This window comes from Pteropus alecto, unplaced genomic scaffold, assembly GCF_000325575.1.
Source record: "Pteropus alecto unplaced genomic scaffold, ASM32557v1 scaffold7, whole genome shotgun sequence".
Taxonomy (NCBI): Eukaryota; Metazoa; Chordata; class Mammalia; order Chiroptera; family Pteropodidae; genus Pteropus; species Pteropus alecto.
In genome coordinates this window covers 23,928,692-23,956,576 of record NW_006494614.1, presented here as the reverse complement: position 1 = coordinate 23,956,576, position 27,885 = coordinate 23,928,692, and the positions used below count along the sequence as shown (strand labels likewise).

Sequence of the window (27,885 nt, the reverse complement as noted above, 5' to 3'; positions counted from 1 at the left end):
CTAACAAAGTTGCATTATGATTAATCTTGTTTTGTATAATACCATAGCACACACTCACCTACACAAATGAAATCAGGTTATTCCAAGTTTCATAATTTTTACAGTCAAGGGAATTGGAATTTATCTAGGGATATCAGCCTTTTGTAAAGAGAAAAAAAAAACATTTTTTTTAACTCATGGCTGAGGCATTGGTTACTTACAACTTATGAGTAGAATTAATGAATACATTATGGATTATTTAATGGATAAAGCAGGAAATAGTTCAAAGCAGTGGCTCCCCTAATACCACCTGTGACATAAAGGATTGAAGATTGGCCTTTGGGCAAGTCACTGACTTTTTTTATCTGTAAATCGTGGAATTGAACTCAAAGATTCTTTTCCATCTTCAAAAATTCCCTGTTTTTATTACAATAAAATTATGGAATTTTAGAGTTCTGACATATTCTTTAGCTTGAAGTTCTTAACCTTTGTATAAGAATTATAAATATGTATACTTACTCATACTTTCTAGGTATAAAGTAATTAGTTAAATAACTTGGAAAACAATATTTACATTTAGAATCATTGACTAGAAATAATGACAGTCGAATGCTCAAGATGAAATGTTTAAGTACTATTTGAAAGGTGAAATATTAGCACTTATTTCTCATTTTCTTTTATTACATACAGTAAAACAATGAAACTGAGCATTTTCAGGCTTGTTTTTCCTTTTCAAAAAATTTTTCCAGAAAGTTTAGTGAGTAACCGTACTAAATTTAGATCTGCTCAATAAGAGTAAGCCTTTTAAAGGACAGGGCTGATATCTTTGTTTTATAGTCATTCAGCAAACATTTACTAAGCAGAAACCCTACTAACCTTATTGCCTTAATTCTTTAAAATCTACAATCAAAACTCTCAGAATAGTGCTTAATAATTAATAAAGATCCAAGAAGTGTTTAGCAGAATAATTATCTTATCTGATACAATACCCTATATAAACAATTTTTTAAACTAAGTTACATGGAAATTTGGTGTTTATACTATAAAAATATTTTAGGAACAGAGAGATAAAATACATATATCTTGTTTTACTGTATAAATTTGACTCTGAAGTGCACCCAATAGGAGAGGAAATTTCTTATTCAAATAAAAAAAATACAAATTTGCTCTATATATTTACTTATTATTTACCAAATTTTTATGACACATTTTCTTCAGTGATCATTTTACTAATTATCTGTTGAAATTTTTGGCGGAAAGTTTCCCACACACAGAATAATGTTAGGCTTGCTGTTGAATTTCAGTGATTTTATATTTTGATATCGTCATTTTCAAAACAATACTTTGCATAATTTCCCTCATGGGGACTAGAAAGAAGAACTTGACATAATGTTTTGAGTAGATATAATTTAGAAATTTTCCTTCATACAAAGACAGAAATAACTGCATGTTGACTCTTTTATTTAGATACTTCTTTCTTCGCTTGCCCTAATATGCATTCAGCTATTCTTCGAGCTGCATTTTTTATTTTACCATTTGATTGTCTTCCCTTTTACAATGAAGTATATTTGAATTGTCCCTTCACTGAAGGAAGTGTACTCTACAGGAATCCAAACTAAATATGTGCTTTTCTCAGCCTCCCAATTTTCTTCTTCTTCAGAATAATTTCTTATAGTTAAAAAGCACAGAACCAGTGGATATTAGTGCTGCAAGGCCCTTTAAAGGTTAGTACCCTCCAGAACTCTAATTTTACACGTGAGAGTACTGAGCTCCTTATTACTTCAGTGACCTGCCTAAGATTTTATGTCCACTATGTGACTGAGTTATAATCCAACTCGTCTTCTGTCTGCCAAAACCAGTACTCTTCCACTGTCTTGCTGCCTATATGATGCTAATATTCATTCCTTTAAGCAGTAAAAATCATGCACTTGTGTATTAGTGTGAATACCCATGTGTTTTCTGTAGAAAATCTTGCCAGGGCCAAGAGGAAGTGGCCAAGACTCCAGGCTTAAGGAGTCTTGGAGTCAGCTATGTGGCCCCAAACCAGGCTATTGACACCAAAGCCTGAGGCTGTCACTCTTCCACCCCCTTGACCATTTTTGGGCCCAGGTGAAGGTTGGCCAGCTTAGGCCAGAGGGTCCTTAGGGGAAGATGAGATCAGCTACACACAGGCCTCACACATGTCAGGGAACTAACAATCACTCACAGCTTGGTGAACACTTAAACTGGTGAAGATTTTTTAACTGTAAAAACATTTTAGTAGGACAATTTGGCAATATCAAAAGGCTTTAAAAATGAATTGTCATTTATACAGCAATGCTACTTCTAAGAATTTATCTTATGGAAATTATCTCTAAGGAAAAAGTGTATCCAAGCATATACTCAAGCTAAAGAGTCCCAGAAACAGTTGTAAACAATCCATTTTCTGATTCATTTGATAAAGTCAGGTTCCAGTTTTATAGGAAAATTATAATGCTTTTGAGTATGGTAGCGATGTCTAGTTTTCCTGGTAGGACAAACAGAAGATATAATCCTGTTTTTTAAAAAAGAAAGCACTTTAATGAAGCTATTAACATTCAAGATATTGCAATGTATCTCATTAAAATTATATACAAATTCCACTTTAGTATTAAAATGCCAGAAAAAAATACAGCTGAACAAAAAACAGCATTCTCATAAGGCAGTGGTTGTTTGAAAATTATTTTGTAAAAAGAAACAAATTCCAGTAATGCAAAATCACATGAATTTTCTGTCAAGTGCACTAACCTAATAAAGATAAATCATGTGGAATTTTATTTTTTTATACTTAGAAAATGGAACTCATTTGTGTTTTCAATATCATAGGAATTAAAAGCAACCGAGAAAAGCAATTGAACTAAATAATATTGGAAATAATAGAAAAACAAAAACATAATCACTTTTATACCAATACATCCTGAAGGCAATCAACTTGAAGTAGCAAGTTCTCTCAAGAGCACCTGTTCTTCAATTTCCCAACCTAAACTTTGAAACTTGCTTCCTCATTCTGCATTGGCAATGAAATATTATATTTTTGTGAAGTTCTGTATCTTTTTGTAGTGTCCTCTCATGGGGAAATTAAAATCATCCATGGAGAAAATAAATTTACATGACTGGTACTACAAAATAGTGTAATATTACATAGTTAGTATATTATTTACAAAAATCTGAGTTTAATTTGGCCATACCTTTTTAAAGTACTTTTAAATACCTGATTATTTAGTTTCTTTGTGGTTCTAAGTGTTATATTCTTAGCAAACCTAACTTGAAATTCTATTTAGTTCAAATCTCTGAGTTAGCCCAGTACTCTTTTTCAGCAGCCAGCAACTTTTTGGTTTTAAAAACAAATGCATTTAGCGTAATAATTTTGATAAAGTCCCCATTTTCCAGAATTTATATGCAGTCATCTATTTTATTATGGTTTTATTTAATAGAAGTTATATGAACTATAATTCTAAAAATGGAGAGACTACAGTAACTTTAATAATTTTAATTAAATAGTTAACATCTTTTTACTGTACCATACCTGGCTATACTTTATTTGTACAGTTAGTTGCATAATCCCCTCCAGTAATGTTTCTTCTATAATGCTACATTGCATTTTGTTAATGTGGTTAAAAACACATAATATGAAATTTACCCTTTTAACTATATTTAAACATACAGAATAGTAGTGTTCACTGTATTGACCTTATTGTGAAAAAAATCTCTAGAATATTTTCTCTTGCAAAATTGAAACTCTGTATTCCTTAAACAACAACTCACATTTTACCTCCTCCCCCATCCTGGAAACCACCATTCTACTTTCTGTTTCTGAAAAATAGACTACTTTAGATACCTCATATAAGAGGAATCATGTAGTATTTGCCTTTTTGTGACTGGCTCATTTCACTTAGCATCATGTGCTGGAAGGTCAACCATGTTGTACCATATAATAGAGTTTCCTTCTTTTTTAAGGCTGGATACAATTCCATTGTCTGTATATACCACATTTTCTTCATTCATCTTTCAGTGGGCATTTAGGATGTGTCCTCCTTTTGGCTGTTATGAATAGTGGTGCAGTGAACATGGGTGTGCAAATCTTTTTGAGATCCTGTTTTCAATTCTTTGAATTTATACCCAGAAGTGGGATTTCCGGATCATATAGTAATTCAATATTTGATTTTCCGAGGCCTCTCCATATTGTTTTTCATAGCAGCTGCACCATTTTACATCCCACCAACAGTGTATAGGGCTTCCAATTTCTCTACAACTTTGCCAACATTTGTTATTTTCTGTCTATTTGATAATGGTGGGAAGTGATATCTCACTATGGTTTTGGTATGCATTTTTCTGATGATTAGCGATGTTGAGTATCTTTTTATATAATTTTTTGGCCATTTGTATATTTTCTTTAGAGATATCTATTTAAGCCTTTTGCCCATTTTAAAAATCTTATTATTTGTTTTTGTTATTGAGTTTTAGGATTTTCTTTTATATTCGCAATATTAATCCTTTATCAGACATACGGCTTATAAATATTCTTATTAGGTAGATTGCCTTTTCACTCTGTTGATTGTTTCCTTTATTGCATAGAAGTTTTTATGTTTGATGTATTACCATTTATATATTTTAACTTTTGTTGCTTGTACTTTGGTGTCATATCAAAAAAAATCATTGCCAAATTCAATGTCATGAAGAATTTTTACTTATGTTATCTTCTAGAGTTTTTAAAGTTTCAGGTCTTATGTTTAGATCTTTAATCTTGAGTTAATTTTGCATATGATACAACGTAAGGGTCCAACTTTATTAATTTGCATATGAATATTGAGTTTCCCCAGCACCATTTGTTGAAAAGATTAGCCTTTCCCCATCGTGTAGCCTTGATATCCTTATTAAAGATAATTTGACCATGGATGAGAGGGTTTATTTCTGGGCTCTCTATTTTAGTCCATTGGTCTTTACTGACGTACCATACTATTTTGACTTTATGTAGCTTTGTAATATGTTTTGAAATCAGGAAGTATGAGGCCTCCAGCTTTGTTTCTCTTTCTAAAGAGTTTTTGACTATTTAGGTTTTTTGAGATCTCATATGAATATTAGGATTTTTTTCCTATTTCTGCAAAAAAAAATGTCATTTAGATTTTGATAGGAATTGCGTTGATCTATAGATTGCTTTGGGTAGTATGGACATTTTAGCAATATTATTGAGTCTTCCAATCTGTGAACATGGGATGTCTTTCCATTCATTTGTGTCTTCTCTGATTTTGTTTGGCAATATTTTTTGGTTTTCAGTGTACAAGTCTTTCACTTTCTTGGTTAATTCCTAAATGTTTTATTCTGTTTGATGCTATTGTAAATGGGACTTTTTACATTTCTTTTGGATTACTCATCATTAGTGTATAGAATTGCAACTTATATTGTATGTTGATGTAAACTGTAATTTTTTCTAGTTTATTATTTCTGCAGGTTTTTTTGTGGAATCTTTAAGGTTTTCTATATATAAAATCATTTCATTGGCGAAAAGATTATTTTGCTTCTTCCTTTCCAATTTGGTTGAACTTTATTTCTCTTTCTTGCATAATTGCTTAGGATAGGGATCCTAGTACAATGAATAGAAGTAGCCATAGATGGCATCCTTACCTTGTTCCTGATCTTTCATTGAACGCTTTCTGTTTTTCACCATTGAGTATGATTTAGCTGTAGATATTTCATATGTGACCTTGACTATGTTGAAGTATATTCCTTCTGTAACTAATTAGTTAAAAGTTTTTTTAATCATAAAGAATGTTGATTTTTTAAAAAATGTTTTTACTGTATCAATTGAGATGACTATGTGGTTTTGTCCATTCTGCTAATGTAGTGTATTACATTGACTGATTTTCACATGTTAAACCGTCCTTGCATCTCAGAGATAAACTCCACTTGATCATGGTGTATAATCTTATTAATATGTTGCTGAATTTGTTTTGCTAGTATTTTGTTTAATTTTTTTTCTATCAATCTGTAAGAGTATAGGCCAGTAGTTTTCATTTCTTGTAATATCTCTTTCCTGATTTTGGTATCAGGGTAATGCTGTTTTGAATTATTCCCTTGCCTTCAGTGTTTTAGAAGAGTTTGAGAAGAAATTCTTTTTTACGTGTTAGGTGGAATTTTTCAGTGAACCCATTTAGTCCTGGGCTTTTTGTTATTGTTATTGGGTTTTTGATTACTGATGCAATCTTACTAGTTATAGGTATGTTTATATTTTTATTTCTTTATGAATCAGTCTTAGCAGATTGTTATGTTTATAGGAATTTATTAATTTCTTTAAAGTTATTTAGTTTGTTGGTATATAATTGTTCATTGTCTCATGATCCTTTTTATCTGTGGCATCAATTGTAATGTCTGATTTTTGTTATTTGAGCTTTACCTCTTTTTTATTAGTTAGTCTAGCTAAGAGCTTGTCAAATTTGTTGATCTCTAATGTTTTTCTATTCTCTATTTCATTTATTTATGATCTAATCTTTGTTATTTTCTTCCTTCTAACTTTGGGTTTAGTTTGTTTTTGTTCTACTTGCTTAAGATATAAAATTTGGTTGTTGACTTGAGATCTTTTTTTTCTTTTTAAATGGAGTCATTTAGTCCTATATATTTCTGTCTTAGTCTTGCTATTGCTACATCCCATATGTTTTGGAATGTTTTATTTTTATTTTCATTTGTCTCAAGGTATTTTCTAATTTCCCTTTCGATTTGTTTTTTGACCCATTGATAGTTTAAGAGTGTATTGTTTAATTTTTACATATTTGTAAATTTTTCAGTTTTCCTTTGATTTCTAGTTTCATTTCACTGTGGTCAGAAAAGGAACTTTGTTTGATTTCAATTATCTTAAATTTGTTAAGACTTTTTTTGTGGCCTCACCTGAGATCTATCCAGGAGAATGCTCTATATGCATTTGAGAAGAATGTATATTCTGCTGTTGTTGAATAGAGTGTTATGTCTATTAGTTCCAATCGGTCTATAATGTTGTTCAAGTTCTCTGTTTTTATATGTCTACTTGCAGGTTAATCTATTCATAATTAAAGTGAAATATTATATTGAGATATTCTATTATTATTGTTTTACTATCTATTTCTTCCTTAAGTCTGTCACTGTTTGCTTCATATATTTGGGTGCTTTGCTATAAGTTAGTTATATGTTTATAATTGTTCTATTTTTCTGTTGAATTGACCCTTTTATCATTATATAATGATTTTAATTGTCTCATTACAGTTTTTGACTTATTGTTTATTTTGTGTGCTATAAATATAGCCATCCTGCTCTCTTTTGGTTACCATTTGCATGAAATATTGTTTTCCGTCTTTCACTTTCAGCCTATGTATATTCTTATATCTAAAGTGGGTCTCTTGTAAACAGCATTATTGTATTTTATAAACAAATTTTACTTTCTTTGAGATGGGGTTCATGTACCCTACGCTCCTTAAGCCTTTGTAAAAATTGTGAAGAATATGTTAGGTCTATTTTGAGTGGGTTATTCTACACATTATTAAATGTTTTAGATACCAAGTAGTACAAATCTCAAGGACAGGAAAGAGTTTTATTACTTTAGTCATGAAATCCATTTGGTTGTAAGATCTGCTTTCCTAGCAGTGAATACAAATGTGTACATAGCCAGGAAGTGTTAGTAGATCACAAAGCTTGACATGGCACATAAGGAGCCAGCTACTCACTTATGCAAATTAGATTAAATTGATGGAATAAATTAAAGGTAATTTTGTACACTATACAAGTTTTTAAAAGGATACCATTGCATAATGTAAATTTTCTTATTTTCCTTCATTAAGTATTTTAATACCATAACATTAGAATTACATTTAAATCAGCTTGATCGAAAGTTCGATTTTTTTTTAGTGTGCATTTAATAAGACATTCATATATCTGTTAGCACTAAAACATGACCAGTTTAGTGCAAAAGAACATATATAAATGCTAGGTACAAATCTTGCCCTCATTGAACTTATAATCTTGTGGAAGGGGACATACATAGATAGCATTAATGGATGTTGTGGTAGAGGTAGACACATGTTAATAGCACAGTCAGAGGTGCTCATATAAATGTGATAAGAACATCCATCTGCATAAATATTTTGACATGCATCCTTCCCAATTGTATTCTAAATAAGCTAGCACGCGTGCCACGCACACGCGCGCGCGCACATACACACACACACACACACAAAGTGAAAGCCGTAAGACAGACTCCATCCTCCAGGGTCCATCTCCATCAGGGCAGTTGAATAGCTGATGAACCTGACACAGAGTAACATACCTGTAGGAGGCTGCTTATCTTAGCTACTTCGCTTTCCATAGCCCAATTTCCCAGGTCCAAAATCCATATATGTCTATACATATAAAGAGAATTTCATAAATATATTGACAAAATTATAAATTTCTATTTAGAATACCCATATCCATTTTTTTCTGGTAAACTATAGATTTATGCAACTTTTAAAATAATGTAAAATATCTGTAAACTATCAAATTTAATTACCATTTATTAATTAAAATTAGCAGTTGAGTTAAATTAGCATTGGGTTTTATTTATAGCAGAAAATGGGATCATAAATAAAACCAGAATGAATAGGCAGATTGAATTTAGGTGATCTGTAAATATTTTTGTTTCAGGTAAACAAACCAGAACTGAAACACATTCATGTTAGTCTGAAAAAAAACAAAAAAACAAAAAAAACAAAAAAACTTGCATCTGTGGGCTCAGGACTCATCTATAATATTTTTGGTGGTGACAGATGGACATTCTCCCCAACTCCAAGCCATATACACCTTGTCATTCTCTGAGAATCCTGTCAGAACTGCTAATATAATTAATTGTCCAGTATCACCTCACAGCTTTGTTAATTCCACCATTCTTACTTGATCTCCTGATCACTTTTACTAACAGAGAAGCAGAGAAGAACAAGTTTGCAAAGATAGCTTGGCATTTAGAGCTTTCTTTCATACTTTTCTTGATACGCCTTACCTTCAAATAACTCATTTAGTATTATGTGAAATAAAGGGAAATAAACCAGCTCTCTTAGTTTGCAACTACCTTCCCCATGAGAAATATAAAAACAAATTTATACTTTGTTGTTTTTTACTGTTTACTGTTAGGCTGGATATCAAGTTTCTTGAGTGTTTAAGAATTTGTTGACACCGTTAAATACATGAGACATGGGTTAAAAATGTTATCTCACTCAAAATATGTTTATAGTTTCTCTGCTACTAAATATAGTAAATTCTTCCAACTGTGGCATACTTAGCATTTTTTTTTTATTGGTGAAATCATGTGGCAAAAAAACATTGCATAAGAGAACATTTTTATAAAGAACGTGAGGTTCAACATTGTTTTACAATATTAGAATTATATGACTTTGATGGTACAGCCATTTTAGAAAACAATATGGCAACAACTTATAAAATTAAACTGCTTTTACTACGTGATCAAACAATTTCAGTTCAAGGTATTTACCCAAGATAAATGAAAATACATGTCCATATAGGAAATATGTATGCCAATTATTTATAATAGCCAACTATGAATAGCTACTATTCATAAAAGCTAAAAATCAAAAGCAACCAAAAATTCACTTACTTATTTGATCAATAGACCACAAATTGTGGTATATTTGTATTATGAACTATTACTCAGCTATGAAGAGTAATAAAGTGGATGAATCTCAAAAACATTATGCTAAGTGAATTAAATCAAACACAAAGTCTATGTACTATATTATTCTATTTAAATGAAATTATAGAAAAGGCATAATTATAGTGACAACATGTCCATGGTTACCTGGAACCCTGGAAGTGGGAGGAGATCAAGTGCAAAGAGGCTCAAAGAAACTGTTCAGATTGTCTTGTTATGGTGGTGCTTACATGGTAGTAGACAATTACCAAAAGCATTAAACAGCCCACTTAAAATTGGTGAATTTTATTATCTATAAATAATGTCTTGAACAACAAACAAGGGAAACAATTAAAGAACTGTCTTTGATACCTGTTATTAATTATTCAGAATACCACATGCTCTATGGAAGAGCAAGTGGTTTGTTTCAAATCAGAAAGGAGGGATGGAAACGTGCACACACAGATATGTATATGTGACTTATATTTCTTCAAATAGCTAAAAGTACAATAAAATCTTTAAATTACTAAATAATAGTTGATGTGTAGCATTTTATACAAGTTGAATGAAAATCTATATATGCAAGAGAGTTGGTTTAGTTTTACATATTTATATTTATGTATAATTTTTGGAGCTTATAAATGTAATTATGTTTAAAACTTTTTTTTGAGAGGACTATACTTGGTAAGATATTTCTAAAGCCAAAGATGTTCCTCACATTAAGTATATTCAGATGAAGAAGTAGCCTGTAAATCTCTATTGTTGAAATGAATGATGGTCAGTAATTATCAACAGTATTTATTTATGTTTAAACTCTACTTGCTTTCATACTATACTACATTCTAGTCATTCATCTTAATGAATTTTGAGATAGTCTTAAAAATGCCAAGACAGCACTTTGGAAGAAGAATATTTGGTTTCCTGGAGAACAAAACTGTTAGGTCCACCTCGAGATCAATGGATTATATCCATTTAAAGATTGCCTGAAGGTTTAAATTCACAATTCATCTCTCTCATAGATGAATTAGATTTAAGTCATCGAAAGCTCCTCAGTACACTTGCGTTTTCATTTTTCCTGCATCTAAAATGGTAACAGTCAGCAGTAGCTTCCCCCTCCCCAAAGTGTTCTAGTTCCAGATATGGTTTGTTTATAACAAAAAAATGAACAGTATCTTTCCATGGATAGTACTTTAGTATCACATTTATAATCTACTTGCCCTATTTTTTTGCTTAGAATTTATTTATTTAACAACCCACCCCAACATGTGTTGAGCAGTAGGAATTCATATTTGCAAATCCTTTCTCCTTTTAATCATAATTACTCTGTTTCAGAAATTATACTGTCGTTAATTCCAAAATCATCGTGGTCACAATAAGGCCTGAACCCAAAACAACTGATTCGTTCCTGGAGATAGAACTAGCTCATTTGGCTAATGTAAGTATCATCTACTTGGCATTGAGTTGCTTATAGAATTTACCTTTTAAAGATAGTTAACAGTCATTCTTTTGACCAATAAGACCAGAACATATTTTCTAGGCTTTTAGAGTTGCAAATGAATTAATTTAATAAGATATGTATTATATAGAAACAAAATGCCATATTATTCTGTACTTTTGCTTATAATAAAACTCTCCTCAGTTTACTCAAGATAATAGTTAATAAATTGTTTGTCAGTGTACACATCTTTATTGGGCTTTGAGCTAAGCAGTGGGGGAAAATATGATAAATAAGAAGCCTTCTTACCATATGGTAGGGAAGGCTGTTATGTAAATACATAGACTTAAGATGCATGCAGCAATACAAGTTATAAACACAGTACAGAGGGGAGTGATTAACTCTAGGGTACTCAGGGTAAAGGGATGGATGGGACAGCATTGAAAAGTGCTAACTCAAGGATTAAAAAAACCTTCAAACTACCTGGATGTCCCAGTGATCTGAATCTAAATATTCCATTCTAGACAGGCAAGAGCCTTCTCTTAAATCCATCCAACTGCAACTGGAGTTCTTTAAATCTTGTTCAGACCTTATGTGGAAATTTTGAATATCTATTTATCTTTTATATGTTTACTTTGAATACTTAAATTATTGATAAGTAGGGGCAAGAAAGGTGATTTCTATTATGGCTTTTCTAATTATACTTTTATACTTTCTATATTAAAGTAAGCCAGTCTTGTGTATTGCATATACATATATTTTTATTCCTTGCAAAATTTCTATCAGTTGACTTTTACATATAAATAACAGGATCACAAAATGATTGTCTTTTTTTCCAGATTGATATACTTAGCAAATGACAGTGGAATTTATAATCACATCCTATGGCTTAAAAATCCTATATATTTTCTGTTGTTTTATGATTTATGACTTCCCCTAAAAAATCAGCCTTGGTATTATAAAAAATGTCAATCGTCTTATCTATAAACCACTTTTTACTAAGATGCTTCAAGCTTCCTAGATTGTTAAATGAAAATCTCAAATCTCTCAGCAATAACTTTTAAACATCATAATTAATACTTAAACTATTAGGTCTTTTCCTGCTTTTGCCAAAATGTGACCATACTGGTTTTAAATTCAAGAATGTGTTTTATTTCTATAATATCTACCTACTCATACCTTAGTATAGCCCTAATCTCATCTCTGCACTAAAACCTGGGACATAATTTTAACATTACTTTTGAGTAGGAGCTTATTCCTTTATCTGTTCAAAATTTATTCTAAAAATATTTGTTTATTTATTTTTTTGTTTTTATTATTTATCATGGCAATGCCTATCTAGTTCTAAGCGTTGGTGAAAAGTAATAAGGTATTAATTTCATGAATTACTTACTGAAAAAGCACCACAGTGTCAGAATATATCCAGTGTTTCTTATGAAAAAAAAAAAACAATTTCTATGAACATTTATAAAACTTTCCTAAATCAAGATAAATCATTCTTTAGAACTTAAAGATCATGTTCAATAAATAACGATTTTTCATAAATCGAAGAAAGAGTAACCTCAAAAAAAGTATTGATGAAACAGTCTCACGATTTTAGTTCAATAAAACTATTTAAAATGAACAGGATTTAAGCTTTGAGTCAAACTTTCCTGGGGACATGTTTGGACAGCTGATTTACAGAAGAGGTAAACCATGTGAAAAATTATTTTCTACATATGGAAACCAGAGTGTACAGTAAATAAATTTTATTAAGCACCAGCTAGATGTTGGAGTGGCAATGAAAGTCAGAATATAAGAATGGTGAGATATTATCACAGGTCACTGAGAATTCTGTCTTTCAATATTTTGAGTGAGTTAGTTGACTGGATCCCCAAAACAATACTATCTTCATTACAGAAGGCCTAGATTTAAGCTAATGTAGACAAATCTGTTACAAAAGGGGCAGTGGGAAGAGGAAGAAAAAAAGCTTACACTGGAGAAGAAAATGCTGCAAAATGTTCCCATTTCTTTTCTCTCCTTACTTGCAGTGCCCACCTGTGCCTGTCTTCACAGGCTACCCCAATTAACAGCCACACACTGGAGCCTTTCTGAACTGCACAATCCCTCGTTTCTTCCCACTGTTTTATAATACCTATTGCACTGTGGTGTGTTTAATACATACAGTCCTTCATGATCTACTGTTTTGAATTTCTAATGTTTGTTGTATTTATACTTAATATCCAAATTAGATTTTGTAAATACCTTATTGTTCATTGAAAGAAGAAATATGTGACTGATTTAGTCTCTTAATTGTATTACCAGTCTTATAATTATATAGTTCCATATGCTGATTTCAGTTTATTTCCATTGAAGAGATAATCAAAAAAGCCTATACTAGAATATAATAGTCTTCCCTAAAATGTAAAGAAAAGATATATATTTTAAACATGAATATTGAAATTGATTAGAACTGAAATTTCTATAACTATATAGATATATAATCATTGTTATTGCCTTCAAAATTGAACTATTTTAAATGACATTTTTAATATCAAGTCAGTCTACTTTCACCTATTTTCTTAAATCAAAAGTATCTGCTGTACTTTTATGAGCTCAGAAAAGAATAATGACTTGGAAATTATATCTATTTCATATACCATGTGGAAAAAAATGGAGAGTAGGAATTAATAGTTATAATGAGTATAAGGAATAGCCTGTTAAGATTTTCTAAATGAAATATGTTCTTTTAAAAAGTCTTTTTACAAATACCATTTCAAGTATTTGAAATATGTGAATGCCTTTGGGAACTGGTAGGAATAGGTAATAGAATATGGAATTTTGAAATTCCAAATTGTATTTAGCAGAGCCAATTTCAGTTTTAACCAGCTCGTAAGTAATTAATAAGTCATGTACTATTCTTAGTTTATTTTTGGCTTATGGCTTTATAGTTATGACCTATAGAATCAGGGTTTGTGGTCCTTAATGTTTAGACTTAGCAATTGCTTGCTTTGAAAAAATATATCAAATTTGCTTTTTTTAGAAAAAGAATTTTGTTTTTCATATTATTTTAGGTTTCTTCAGTGTAACATTTATACTTATCAATATTGCCAGAATCTCTAATGCATAAGGAAGTTTATTTAGTAATTTTATTGAAAGTAATGATTGAGATTTATGTAGTGGACCATGCACAGGTACACATACCCACCATTAGTATGCCTTGGATCTGACAAGTCTGAGCCTGCTGTGACTTTCCAAGGTGGATGATATCTCTATCTTTACAGATGAGTTAGAAGAGTAAGAAAATAAATGCACTTTAGTTATCTCATTCCCTATTAACATTGTAAGCCAGAAAACACATTCTTTTTCCAAATAACAAATCTTTATGTAGCTCCATTCCTAGTGAAAAGACAAACTGGACTATGCTGCCCTACAGTCTCTGCAGTCTAGTCTTGCCTTTCCTTTTATTTCTTCCTCTGGGTAATGACACAAATGGTCTAGGTAGTGTGATTTTGCCTATTTTTCAGAGTTAAAAAAAAAAATCCACCAAGTTCATTTGTAGTTCTTATTCAGAAAAAATCTCATGACAATTTGGACTTTTTCATTTTGTTTTGTTTTTGCTATATTTGCTTGCATACTAATAATATCAAGCTAACAAGTTAAGGAGTTTTATGTGTATAAACTAAAATTAATCATGAGCCATAGCTTTTGTAAACAGTAGTGGAAAACACAATGAGAGAATGTAATGAATATGCCTTTACCATGAGATAAGCATGAAAAACAATGACAAGAGATTCCAACATTCATCAATAGGTATTTTCGTGAATATCAAAGGCTGATAACAACTTAAGACATTAAAAATCACTTACCAAAGCTTAAAGAAATCCAGTCTATACATCTATAATTTCTACAAAGAGGTATTTGTATCCCTTTATTTTTTAAATTATTTTTCTACCCTTGTTTCTATCCATTTGGAAGAGATTTCTAATGTTTTGCTTGCATGAAACTCTTTGTAATTTTTATAGGAGAGTCATGAAATGCTAACTAGACAAGCAGACTGATGGCTCTGCCAACGGCTGAAATTGAGATAGAATTGTTCTCTAGCAACAGTTTTTTTTTTTTTTTTGGTTATATCCTAAATTCTAAACCTTAGTAAACATTCTTCCCAATTTCATTTCAAATTCACTTAATTTTTATTCACTGTACATAGTTAATATTCTTCAAAAAAGATTGTAAAGTAATTATGCTGCCTATGCTAAAGTTTGTTAGAGCAGGGATCAGCAAACTTTTTTCAGTTAAGAGTCAGTAAGTATTTTAGGCATGGGAGCCATAGTCGTCTCATCCCATCTACTCACCTATGCTATTGTGAGTGCAGCCATACACAATATATAAACAAACTGGCATGGCTCTGCAATAAAATTTTATTTACAAAAATAAGTGGCTGTCCAGATTGGACCCCTGGGATATATAGCATGTCAATAATGGCCCCCAAATGTGTCTACATCTTAATCCCCAGAACTTGTAACATGTCACACATCAAAAGGGACTTTGAAGATGTGATTGAGGGTAAGGAAACTGAAATAGAGAAATTATACTGAGTTGTCTGAGTAGGTCCAGTTTAATCACATGAGCCATTAAAAAGGGATAACCTCTCCTAATGGCTATGGTCAGAGACATGCAACATAAGGATTCAACTGTCATTGCTGACTTTGACCATGAAGGAAGAGAGTCATAAGTCACGGGATGTGGGCAGCCTCTAAAAGCTAAAATCAACCCCCGGTTGCCAATCAGGAAGTAATGTGGACTCAGTCCTATAAGAGAGAAGAACTGAATTCTGCTAAAACCTGAATGAGCCTGAACATTGATTTATCCCCATACCCTCCAGAAAGGAGTAAAATTCTGCCAAGATTTTTATTTCAGCCTTGTAAATTCTTGAGCAGACACCAGCTGAGATCACCAGATTTCTGACCTGCAGAACTGCAAAATAAATTTGTGTTATTCTATGATGCTAAATTCTTAGATTATAAAGATAATATATATGTATACAATAATAGTGCCATTTTGAATCAGATATACTAAATACTGATAAGACATTATTCCATAAAAATCAATTAGCAACTAGAGATTACATTTTTTTTGTTGTTGTTGATTTTTATACCAGCACTTCAGGTACCTGATTAAAGGAATCACCAAACCATGAGAATGGTCATTGTAAAGTAGAGGTTCCGGATATCAGGCAAAATTAGAGGAAGCCACGGGATTGCATTACCTATACAGCCACAGGAAGGGCCTTGTGGAGCCAGGTGCTGCATGTCAGGGACACCTCTGACATTCCCAGATAAATTGTGCTCTTGAAGCAATTTCACAAACCTTCTCTGCTCGCAGCTTATAGACTGTAGCAGCAAAACACACCCCTGCCACCCTTGTCTTCACTACAACACCTAAAAAATATTATTAGGACATAGTATTGTATTTTGTTGATTGTAAAAAGAAAAGACTTATGCTATGTGTTAAATCTGTAAAGAATCTAGTTACTTAGGTATTTATTAAATTTATTTGCCACTTCAATTCATAGTTAAGTACCTGGAGAGTTTTTGCTCCTAGATGATTTGTTTGTTGAGAATTTCTTCATATTCCTTGCAACCATTGTAGGAAATGTTGTAATCATATACGAGTAAGATACCCTAAGACATATATGTGGAGGCAATGATTTTCTTTGGAAGATACGCTATAAATAATTCTTAATAGCAGTTCTACATTTCACCATTTCCTATACGTCAAATACAAAGTTTCATCGAGAAATAATGTACATTCAGGTTAGTGATAAATCTCAGAAATTAGAGAAGCAAGCTGTTATCCCATCCACAAAAAATAGTGTCATCTGGTTAATGTGAGCTTCTGAGTAACCATATAGCAGAAGCTGAATTAAATATATGCTCTCTCCTTGTGTCCTAACTAAATAGCTGCCAACTCCTCGGGAAGAGCTAGGTAACATGGATGCGACTCATCCTGATAAAACAATATTCTGTATTTCTCACTGTAATGGCCTTTATATCATTCTGCTCTAGTTAAAGACAACTCTTTCTTTTCCATTTCCTTGGTTTGACTGGTTCTCAGTGTGATTCTTTGTATAGAACCCTTGTAAATCCATTCAAAAATTTCATATTTCCATACTCCTATTAAGTAAGAACACAGTATTGCATTTTTAGTTAGGCTCTTTAGACTTCAGATCTAGCTTCTTCTGATGCAGGACAGGGCCAATTCCCTGAGTCAAGGTCAGGTGGGAGCTTGAGACATACACACACACACACAGAGAGAGAGAGAGAGAGAGAGAGAGAGAAAGTTATACCCAGATTTAATTCGTTTAAAAAAAGTCATTTAAAAATACTAAAATATGAAACAGTACTTACCATAACCTTGAAAAAGAGTTTTGGGGAACATTCAACAGACTCTTTACTGTTGTTGAGTTTCATAACATACCTTTTTGAACTTTGACATCCCCTTGGGTGTTGTATTACAATTTTAGGAACTATGAAGCTCTCCATGGGTTAAGAGACATAACCCCAAATGGGTTCCCTCCCATTGATCAGTTTTTAATGACTTGTTATAAAACTATGGAAAATTTTACATCTACTAAGATCTTAACTCCCCTAGCATGCATTCCTGGGATTTTTTTTTAATTGTGTGTTTTGTTTTTTTTTTTCAAGAAGTATGAGAAACATAAGTAGGATATAAAATAGTCTTTTCCAGGTCAGGTAGGTCATTTTGGAAATGTTCTCAAAGAATTCCTAAAATCTATTTGTGCAATTTTATAATTATGACAGTTAAACTTCAGTGGGAAAAGAATGGGAGGGATAAGCATAGCAAAATCCAGGTCATTTTAATGTAATGACTTTATGTCTAAAATTTAGAAAATTACAGAGAGACCATATAGTAAAAAGTCTTCTCATCCACATCCAAAAAGTCAAGACGCAATTCTCTAGGAGATGTGACAGAAAGAATCATCCTGAACATCCTGCACAGTTATAATTAAGTCACTGCCCTTCTTCATGTCCTTAGATGCTTTGTCTATTTGCTTGCTTGGCCATTATATACAAGAGGATATTTTTGTTTCCAGAGGACTATGAGAGGTACAAGAAAGTTAAGAGCTTTCCAGATTCGGACTTTACTATGGTATATATGAGCACTCGGCATTTGAAAGTTTGAAGAAAAACAGAGTAAAATAACCATGTTATTTTTGTTGTCTGTGTCTTGAACAGACAAATTTGATGTGGATAAAGATTATAGGGAAGTGGATGGAGTAATTATTAGAATGCATGTTCCTAGTTTATCCCTAATCTCAAAATTCATGGAGCCACAGAATCTACATCTCTAATAGGCATCTCATTTGATTCAAGAGTTGGACCAGAGAAAACACTGTGAAAACATTAAGATATTAAGAGTATAATTAAGATAACATGTGAATTGACTTTATTCAGAACTTAAAACACCAAGAAAAAATTAGAGAAACTTAGTCTTTATTCATTTTTATTGTGACTTTACTCTTACTTTTCTTGTAACCAACATCCTTCAGATTTCTGCTCAAATATTATCTTGGCGAAGCCTTTCCAATATACAAAACTGCAATCCATCTACTTCCCAATCTTTCCTACTCATTGTGATTTACTTTTCATCATAGCACAGATTACCATCTAGCACATTATATATTTACTTATATTTTTGGTCTTTCTCCTTGTCCCCTTCACTATAGTTAAGTCTATGAGGCAGGAATTTGTTTTATTCAATGTTGTTTTCTCAGTGCCTCAAATGGTACTCGAAACATAGGTGTTTACTATGTGATTTCTGTATGAATGAGTAAATGAATGGAACCACTTGTTTCAATCATCTTCCTGGCTCTCTTTTCTGAGTTCCATGGTTTGTGAGAGTAATTTATCACAGTGAGATATATTTAAATTATTGCAGACCAAAGGAAAAAAATTATACAGACCAAAATAAAAAAGTTATACAGACCAAAGGAAAAGAGAGAGCCACCCATAGAAATATATGAACGAACCTGATGATGTATTTTAATGTTAAATTGATATATTGGTTTGGTTGATGTGAAAACAGAGGAAAGAAGTAAAATAAAATAGGAAAGACTATTAAAGACACTTGAAAGTGGTGTATAGAACATCTATGGTAATTAAGAAATTTGGTCATGGTACATTTTTAAAATGCTTAAAAGTAGATAAGTAGAAATGTTTAATAAGAGCTTAACTGTGCTATTTTGAATAGAATCAAGAGAAAAAACCTTTTTTTTTTGCCAAAATGTACTTTTTTAATAATAGCATATACTTTTCAATAGTTTTCAAATACATGCAGTTTTAATATATTGTCAATTTTATTGAGAGCTTTGTAAATTAATCTTCTTTAGCCTACCTGTCTCATTTACCTGACGATTTTTGTTTTCTTAGTTTATTGCACTTCTTAAATCTACTTCTGTAGTTTAGTTCACAGCTTGCTTATTTTCCTCTTGCTCATGTCATTACATTTTGTTACTGCTCTCCATTGAGCTCACCATTTCCTGTTATTGATTTCCTGTGAATTCCTCATAACAGATCTTGTAGCAGAGTACCATTGAGAAAAGTACCTGAAAATAACAAATATTTTACAAGTGGTTTCTCAGCAGAAACTTTTAGCCAGTTTTTTCTCATGTTTATAATTAATTCATCATTGATTTTTTTTTTTCTTTATGTCCCATCTCACATTTTTATATTCCCTAAGTAAGCGGTCTATCCAGTTACTAAGTTTCCTCTAATTTGTTTGTTCTGCTTATTTTTTTAAACTTTAAATGTTTAAATGACCTCAGCTCACAGTACATATCTAGTGACTACACTAGAATTAATGTTCACAGATTTTCTGTCTGTTGTGTAGGCCCTGGAATGTATAGTGAAACACAAGATTGAGTGATACATTTTGGAACCTATGGTATTCTCACGTGGATGCTTTTTAAATTTTCACAAAGATAGGCAGAAAGAGAAGCATCTAAGAGGTGAGAGATGAGGATACAGGATAAAACTGAAGACTGATGAAGGCATGTGATAAGAGTAGAAGCAACATTTGTCATCTTTATACTTTCACCTGAAAGTTGAGATCAGTTTCTTTAGAGGAGTAAAAATGAAAAGGATATTCAGACAATTAAGTTCATATAACATTTCTTTTCTAATAATTTCTTTTGTTATAACCTGTTATAAACTCTAATTTTGAAATATTAATCGTATAATCAGCATCCTGTATTGATTTATGTAGACATTTAATTTAATCTAACTCATACATTACTAGAAGGTGTGAACTAGATTTAGAGAATCTGTTCTCTCAAGTTTTTCACCTACACTTAGTTTCTACATCCATGAAATGTATATTCCCATTAATAGATCAAAGATAATTTATTTTTCATAAAGTGTTTTGAGCTCTTTTGAACAGATTTCTAGATAAATATAGCATGACTTTGATACAACATTATAGCTATGCTGAGGACTTCTTAGGAAATTACAAGCTGTATGAAAATGTCGAGTAAAACCAGGTAGTGTTTCATAGGACAGAGGAATAAACCAATTTAAAATACCATTCCCTTCCCCATCCTTTCCACATCCATATCTATTCCTCCTGTAAGAATCATATAAGGACCCACTTCTTGCATGAAACTTGCTCTAAAAAATGCCATGATGTTCTGTCCCTTATTTGTCCCTTACACAGGAAATTATGGCTAGTGACATTTACATGAACATGTCTCTCATATTGTTATATAAACATTCCATATGGGTGTTCCTCATCTTCTATAAAACTATAACCTTTTTCAAGGGAGTGTTTTTATGCTCTAAGAACATAGTTTAGAAGTGTAGGGTGGATTTCACAAGTTTTTGAACAGTGAGTTTAATTTTTATTTCTAGTGAAATTCTAGAATGGACTCAGAAAACAGAACTTAGAGGTTAATGGTTCACAAAAAGACTGGCTAGACCTTCAGAGATGTTGTTTTGATACACCCTAGTGATCAACATTACATGTAGGTAAGACAGAGGAATGAGGGCTGGCTCATATCTGGCTGGTACTGAGGCAGCATATTTACCTGTGGGAAGCAGCCAGTAGCCTATTTCAGGACTGTAACTTTTACTTACCTTGGCCTAGTCATCATTTTATCAGTGACTTGGTTGGATGAGGACATAGATGTCATGTTTGTTTCTTAATCTTGTAATGACACAAAGCTTGGAAGCAATAGCGAAAGCCTGGATGCACAAGTCAGGATTCAAAAGTTTCAATAAGAGACTACCAAAATATCTGATACAGTCTTAGCTTGCGTTATTAAGAACATGGAACCTGAATTTGAGAGGCAAAAGTACCATTTTGTTCTGTACAGGTAGGACGCGAGTAGATGGTTTCTCTAAACACCTTCTAAGTGTGTGCTCCAGGAAATGAGTGACATGGAGGAGAAGAGAACTTGAAACCAACAGAGTACGTTTAATAGAAAAGACTCCTTAGAGGTATGATAGAATCTGTAGATATCTAAAAATATCACAAAAAGGAATAATTATTAGGTTATTTTCAAAGGGCAAAATAAGACTCAATGAATGTGGACAGGCAAACAAAAAAATCTTTCCAACAATTAGTACTCTTCAAAACCAAGTATTTCCCCGGATAATCCAGTGTGGAAAATTTATTGTGTCAATCTGAGCGTCATGGTAGCTACTAAGCACATAATTATTAAGCTGAATAAAAATTTAGCATTTTTTTTCATAAATTAATTCATCATTGATGTATACAAATGTGATATGATTGTATACAAATGTGATCTGTTGATTATGACTGTTTTGCAAATCAACAAATTCTCTGGAAATGGACAGTTAATGCAATCATCTCTTGTCTCCAGGAAGCTGACCAATTAGAGGCTAAAGAGGAAGTGGTGGTGGTGATGATTGCACATGTGTATAATACAGAATGTTTCACTGTGATTTAAATAATGTAAATACTTTGATCTTCTTAAAGGAAACAATCCAGCAATTAATATTTTTGAGCAAAAATAAAATCAAAACCATCAAAATATGGACCTTGTAGTAGAGGAGAGCTTTACTTTCTTTTTTATGTATGTACTCACAATACATTTCTTCTTTGCTTATTTTTAGGGTACTATGAATCCTTATTGTGTGTTATGGGATGACGCAAAAACGTAAGTGACAGATGTTTTCTTATATTACTTTGGACTAAATATTCAAAGCACATTAAGTTATTTCAGCTGCCTGCTGGTCAACAGGATTATGATAAGTTAGTGAGATGTGAGTTAGACTCAGAGAGAAAACATTCCCCTTCTTTGAACCTGCAGGACAGCATGATGAATGTGTTGTGTGTGATGATGCCATCAGGTTACATCCCAAGATGGGACTGTAATACCTAATGTGTAAGGCACATTGCGAGGTGAATTCCATGAGGATTTTTTAAAAGCTCTGATATTTTTAAATTATAGAAGCTCAAATACTTTTTCAACACCATGTCCTAGTAATTCAGTTTAGCATTGTAGAATAAAATAGCAATCTCTATGGTTATTTAGCCAATACATTACTTGTGTGACCTTGAATCTATTATCAGAGTAATGCAATATTTATATAGCCCTTCCAAATTGTTTTGTTATATAAACATTGAGTGACATTTAATTTTCTCATTCATATATTTTATGAAATTCATGAAGACAAAAGAAAATAATTGCAATAAATAAAAATGAGTAATTCTTCCATATATTCCTGTGTTTGTACAAGTAATTGCAATATATCTGGTCAAGATTATCTTAATCTCTTTGTAATTCTATGAATTTTAAGGTCTTAAAAAGCAGAAAGATCCATTATTAAGTTTTAATTAAACACCTGTACTTTAAATACTTATTATGCAGCTTTATTTTAGTGTAGTAGCCAGATAACACAACCAGGTTTTGTTTCATTTTGTTTGTTTTATATGGAGGAAAGATAAATACCAATGCATCCCGAAAGCTAATACCACCATGGGTATGCTGTCAGAAAGGGCACTATGTTGTTGGCTTCTATGTATTCTAAGATTTTCCCCAGTGTTCTTTACCCTAAATCTGAGGTTTTATTATGACTTATATCTCACCAATAGTCTAGAAGGGGACATTCTTAGACTTTCCAGGTAAAAGCAAAGCAAACCTACTGGCAATGTGCTCATTCCTATGTTACCGAAACAATTTAAACTACAGTATTTCTGTGGGTGAGAAATCAATAATATTAAGCATATTTCAGTATTGTGTATAAATTGAATTCTGGTGTCTGGATATGAGAAAACAGTCTTGTATTTGTGCTGTTCTGAATGGATATTTTTCACTTAATTACTTAAAAGCTCTTTGGTTAAACTAGAATAACTTTTGGTCACTATAATGATTAAAAGTATAGCCTTGCAGTCAAGAAGTCCTGTGTTCAAATCTCTGCTCTACCACTTTTAGTCTTTTACTTCTCTGTGCTTGGCAAATAATAACTATTCAATAAATGTTAGGCATTCTTGAAAAAGTTAATGGTAGACCTCCCCATTATTCCTCACCCCAGCCCCTGGCAACAACCGTTTTACTTTCTGTTTCTGTTCATTTGACTACTCTAGATACCTCATATAAGTGGGATTATACAATAGTTATCCTGGCTCATTTCACTTACTGTAATGTCTTTAGGGTTCATCCATGTTGTAACACATGTCGGAATTTCATTCTTCTTTAAGGATGAATAATATTCCATTTATGTATATACCACATTTTGTTTATCTGTTTGTCGATGTGCACTGGGTTGTTTCAAACTTTTGGCTGTTTTGAATAATGAATGCTGCTGTGAATATGAGTGTACAGATATCTGTTTTGAGTCACTGCTTTCAATTCTTTTGGTATACACCCAGAATTGGAATTGCTGGATTATGTGGCGATTGTTTAATTTTTTTGAAGAAACGCAATGCTGTTTTGTACAGTGACTATACCATTTACATTCCCATCATCAATGTACAAGGATTCCAATTTCTTTACATCCATATCAACACTTATTGTTTTCTGTTTTTTCCTTTTTTTATATAAAAGCTATCCTAATTGGTGTGAAGTAGTATCTCATTGTAGTTTTTATTTACATTTCTCTAATGATTAGTGATTTTAGACATCTTCATGTGCTTATTTGTCATTTGTTTATCATCTTTGGAGAAATGTCTATTCAAGTCCTTGCCCATTTTTTGTTTCATGTTTTAAATTTAATTTTTAATTTTCATTTTTATTTTGCAATTATAGTTGATATTCAATATAATATTAGTTTCAGGTATACAGCATAGTGGTTAGACAGTTATATAATTTATGAAGTGATTCCCATAATAAGTCTAGTACCTACCTGGCACCATCCATAGTCATTACAATATTATTGACTATATTCCCTATGCTGTACTTACATCCATGTGACTATTTCATAACTGCCAATTTGTAATTAATTTGTACAATTTGTACTTAAGGATATTTAAAGGATCCTCTTCTACTGACCTTAGTGCCATGCAGAGAATCACATCTTGCCCTGGTAATTAGATGAGCTGGATGTCCTCACTGATGTCAGTATTTTGTCCTTTTTAAAAATCATATAGAGAAACCCATGGTAGTAAAATTTGTGTAGGCTTTCCTCTTTTCCGACAACCAGAGAGACTTGGTAGTATATTCTAAGGCTCTGCTTAGTATGTTGTACAGCCAAGAGAATAAAATTTTGTAAAACTCTATAATTGAACATTTTTTGTTCAAGAAAATTATGCCATCTTAAAATCCTAATTATAGCTACTTGCATATCTTTATGAATAACAACCAAATTTGAAATAACTAACACTTCTTTAAGTAAAGTGTACTTCTATGTTGACCCAAACAGGGGAAGGTGTTAGTTATTTCAAAAGACACTTAGGACTGTTAAAGGGATAATACAAGAAGAAATATCATTCCCCTATTTCGTGTGTCTCTTGATTTCCTTTCATAGGTTGTCTAGGGTGTCATTTAATTTATAAAACTGTTGGTGTTTGAGGTCAGTGTTAACCTTAGGAGTGAGTCACACTCTACTTTTTCTGACATCTGCTGATGACATGACTCTCATCCATTACAAAGAACATGTTAACAGTCTTACAAAACTTAACCTTAAATTTGTCCTTGAAGAATACTATTCAGTGAGAGGCATGTTAAATTGCCTTTCAAAGCAGATTATCTCAGGAGATCAGGGTAGTTCATGTTCTCTTGATATATCTCAAAAATTATCAAAAAGTTTTCCACTGTGGCAGAACTCCTGTCCTATCATGTCTTTTGCCGGGCTGATTCATCATTAAATTGTTTTTCTATGTGATTTGTAAACAATGAAGGTTCAGACAACTTTATTTCCTTTCAAATCTGTTCTTTAACTTTAATCATATTCATATACGTAATAGTTTTATCAGTGCAATGATTCTAACATTAAGTATAAGTTCTCCAAGTACAGTTAATAGTGAAGATATGTGGCTACTTCTTTTCATATAAAAAAAAAGGTTGATTGACTTAAATGATATTTTCAAGATTGTAGTAGTTATAAAATAGTCACGAGGATGTAGATTACAGCATAGGGAATGTAGTCAGTAGCATTATAATGGCTGTGTGTAAAGTCAAATGGGTGCTAGAATAATCAGGAGGGATTACTTCATAAACTACACAAATGTCTAACTATTGTACTGTATACCTGGAACTGAGATAAAATAAAAATTAGTCTACAGCCATGCCACCCTGAGAAGCCCAATCCTATCTGATCTCGGAAGCTACACAGGGGGCCTGGTTAGTACTTGGATGGAAGACCACCTAGGAAGACCAAGTGCTATAGGTGTAAAAAGAAAAAAAACAAGGGATTGTAAGCTGATAAGGTCCTTGCAATCTGTGAGGTCAACCAAGGGTTGCCTCACCTAAAATCAAATCAAATAAAATTTTCCATCTGATCTTGGAAGCTAAGCAGGGTCAGGCCTGCTTAGGACTTGGATGGGAGACCGCCTAGGAAGACCAGGTGCTGTAGGCGTGAAAAATAAAAAGAGATTGTAAGCTGACAAGGTCCTTGCAATCTGTGAGGTCAACCAAGGGTTGCCTCATCTAAAAAATAAAAATTAAAAAATTAAAAATTTTTTTAAAAATTTAAAAAGATGTAGCAATAAAGTTGAAATTAGAAGTTGTCTTTTAATTTTGGTGTAAGCTATCAAGTTGCCTCTTAATTTTTTAAATTAATTTTTAATTACAAAGATAATAGTAATACAGGAGTATTTTTTACTTATTAAATTTTAAAACGTAACTGCTAAGGCAAAAGGCCCCATTAATCATCACCACCTTGGGTTTCTACACCCACCCATTTCCCCAAGGTCATGCCTATTTATATTTTGCTATGTATAATTTCAGGCTATGTATAATAAAGTAACACTATTTTATATAAATATTATCATGCTGTATGTAACACTTGGCATCCTCAATTTTTAATTTGACAATATATTAAAAATTTTAAAATTTTATTGCATATACTTCATTTCTTGTACCTGCTGCATTGTATAGATATATCATAATTGATCTAGTATTCCCAATATTGATGGTATTGTAGTGGTTTTCAATTTATTCTGTTCTGCAAATTATGCTTCTATGTACCTCCTTACATATCCCTCCTTGAGGCTGTCTCTGACCACCCTGTCCAAAGGGCACCCTGATGTTCTATTTTATATTCTGCACAGCATACTCTCTTATTTGCTTTTGTTTGCTTATTGTTCTCTCCCCCACTAAAGAGCAAACACCATAAGAGTAAACACCATAACTACCATACTTTCAATGCCTAGTACACTTCCACATGGCACATATTCAACAACTGTTTATTGGTTAGCTTTGTACAAGAATGAGGTTTGCATATTTCTCAAGTACCCTTTCTACTTAAGAATATTTTCATTTGTGTTTTATTTTATTAGTGACATATATTTTTAGAAATTAATAGGCCTAACATTGAAAGTTTGAAGGGAAAATGCATCAACTTGTCACCTACTAAGGTTCATTATAAACAATTAATTTTATTTCTAATGGTAATTAGTAATGGTAATTTTACTTCTAATGGTAGTAATTTCTACAACTCTGATGATCCCAAAGACATTTTATTTTGCTCTGACCAAACACAACAGTTTTAGACAATTTTTAAACATATTTTCATTCTGCTTTGGCTAACAAGATTTAGAAGATGCCTCATCATTGGTGACCCATAAAATAAATTGAAAGTACTTTGCTCACTTTAGAAATAGGTTTATTTTAGTTAGGAGAAGTATTTCTTTTTAAATATTTTTTGCGTGTTTTATTGTTTTATTTTTTTTAATTTTTTAAATTAAAAAAAATTATTAAGTTTATTGGGGTAACATTGGTTAACACAATTATATAATTTTCAGGTGTACATTATAATTTGACATCTATATATTCTATTGTGTGATTACCACCCAAAGACCAGTTTCCATCAGCTACCATATATTTGATCCCCTTTACCCACTTCTCCCTCCTCCTATCCCCCTATATTTGATTCCCTTAAGCCCATCTACCTTTCCCTTCCTCCCCCACTCCTTACCCTCTGGTAACCACTAGTCCATTGTCCATGTCCCTGAGTCTCTGTTTCTTTGTCCTGTTCATTTGTTGCTTTTAGGTTTATATCCCACTTATAAGTGATATGTGATTTTCAACATTTTCTGTCTGGCTTATTTCGCTTAGCATGATTATCTCGAGGTCCATCCATGTTGTCGCAAATGACAGTATTTCATCTCTTCTTATGGCTGAGTAATATTC

The 27,885-nt window shown here is 32.0% G+C and overlaps 1 protein-coding gene across 2 annotated transcripts in view; it reads left to right on the top strand.

Moving 5' to 3' along the window:
- The window catches only part of ADGRB3 (adhesion G protein-coupled receptor B3), a 659,277-nt gene that overhangs the window by 362,120 nt on the left and 269,272 nt on the right, over window positions 1–27,885 (top strand). For both annotated transcript variants that reach the window (XM_006926408.1, XM_006926409.2), the window contains 2 exons: window positions 10,970–11,072; window positions 22,208–22,251. In XM_006926408.1, coding sequence (XP_006926470.1) covers window positions 10,970–11,072; window positions 22,208–22,251 — 147 coding nt within the window. The remainder of the gene's footprint in view (window positions 1–10,969; window positions 11,073–22,207; window positions 22,252–27,885) is intronic.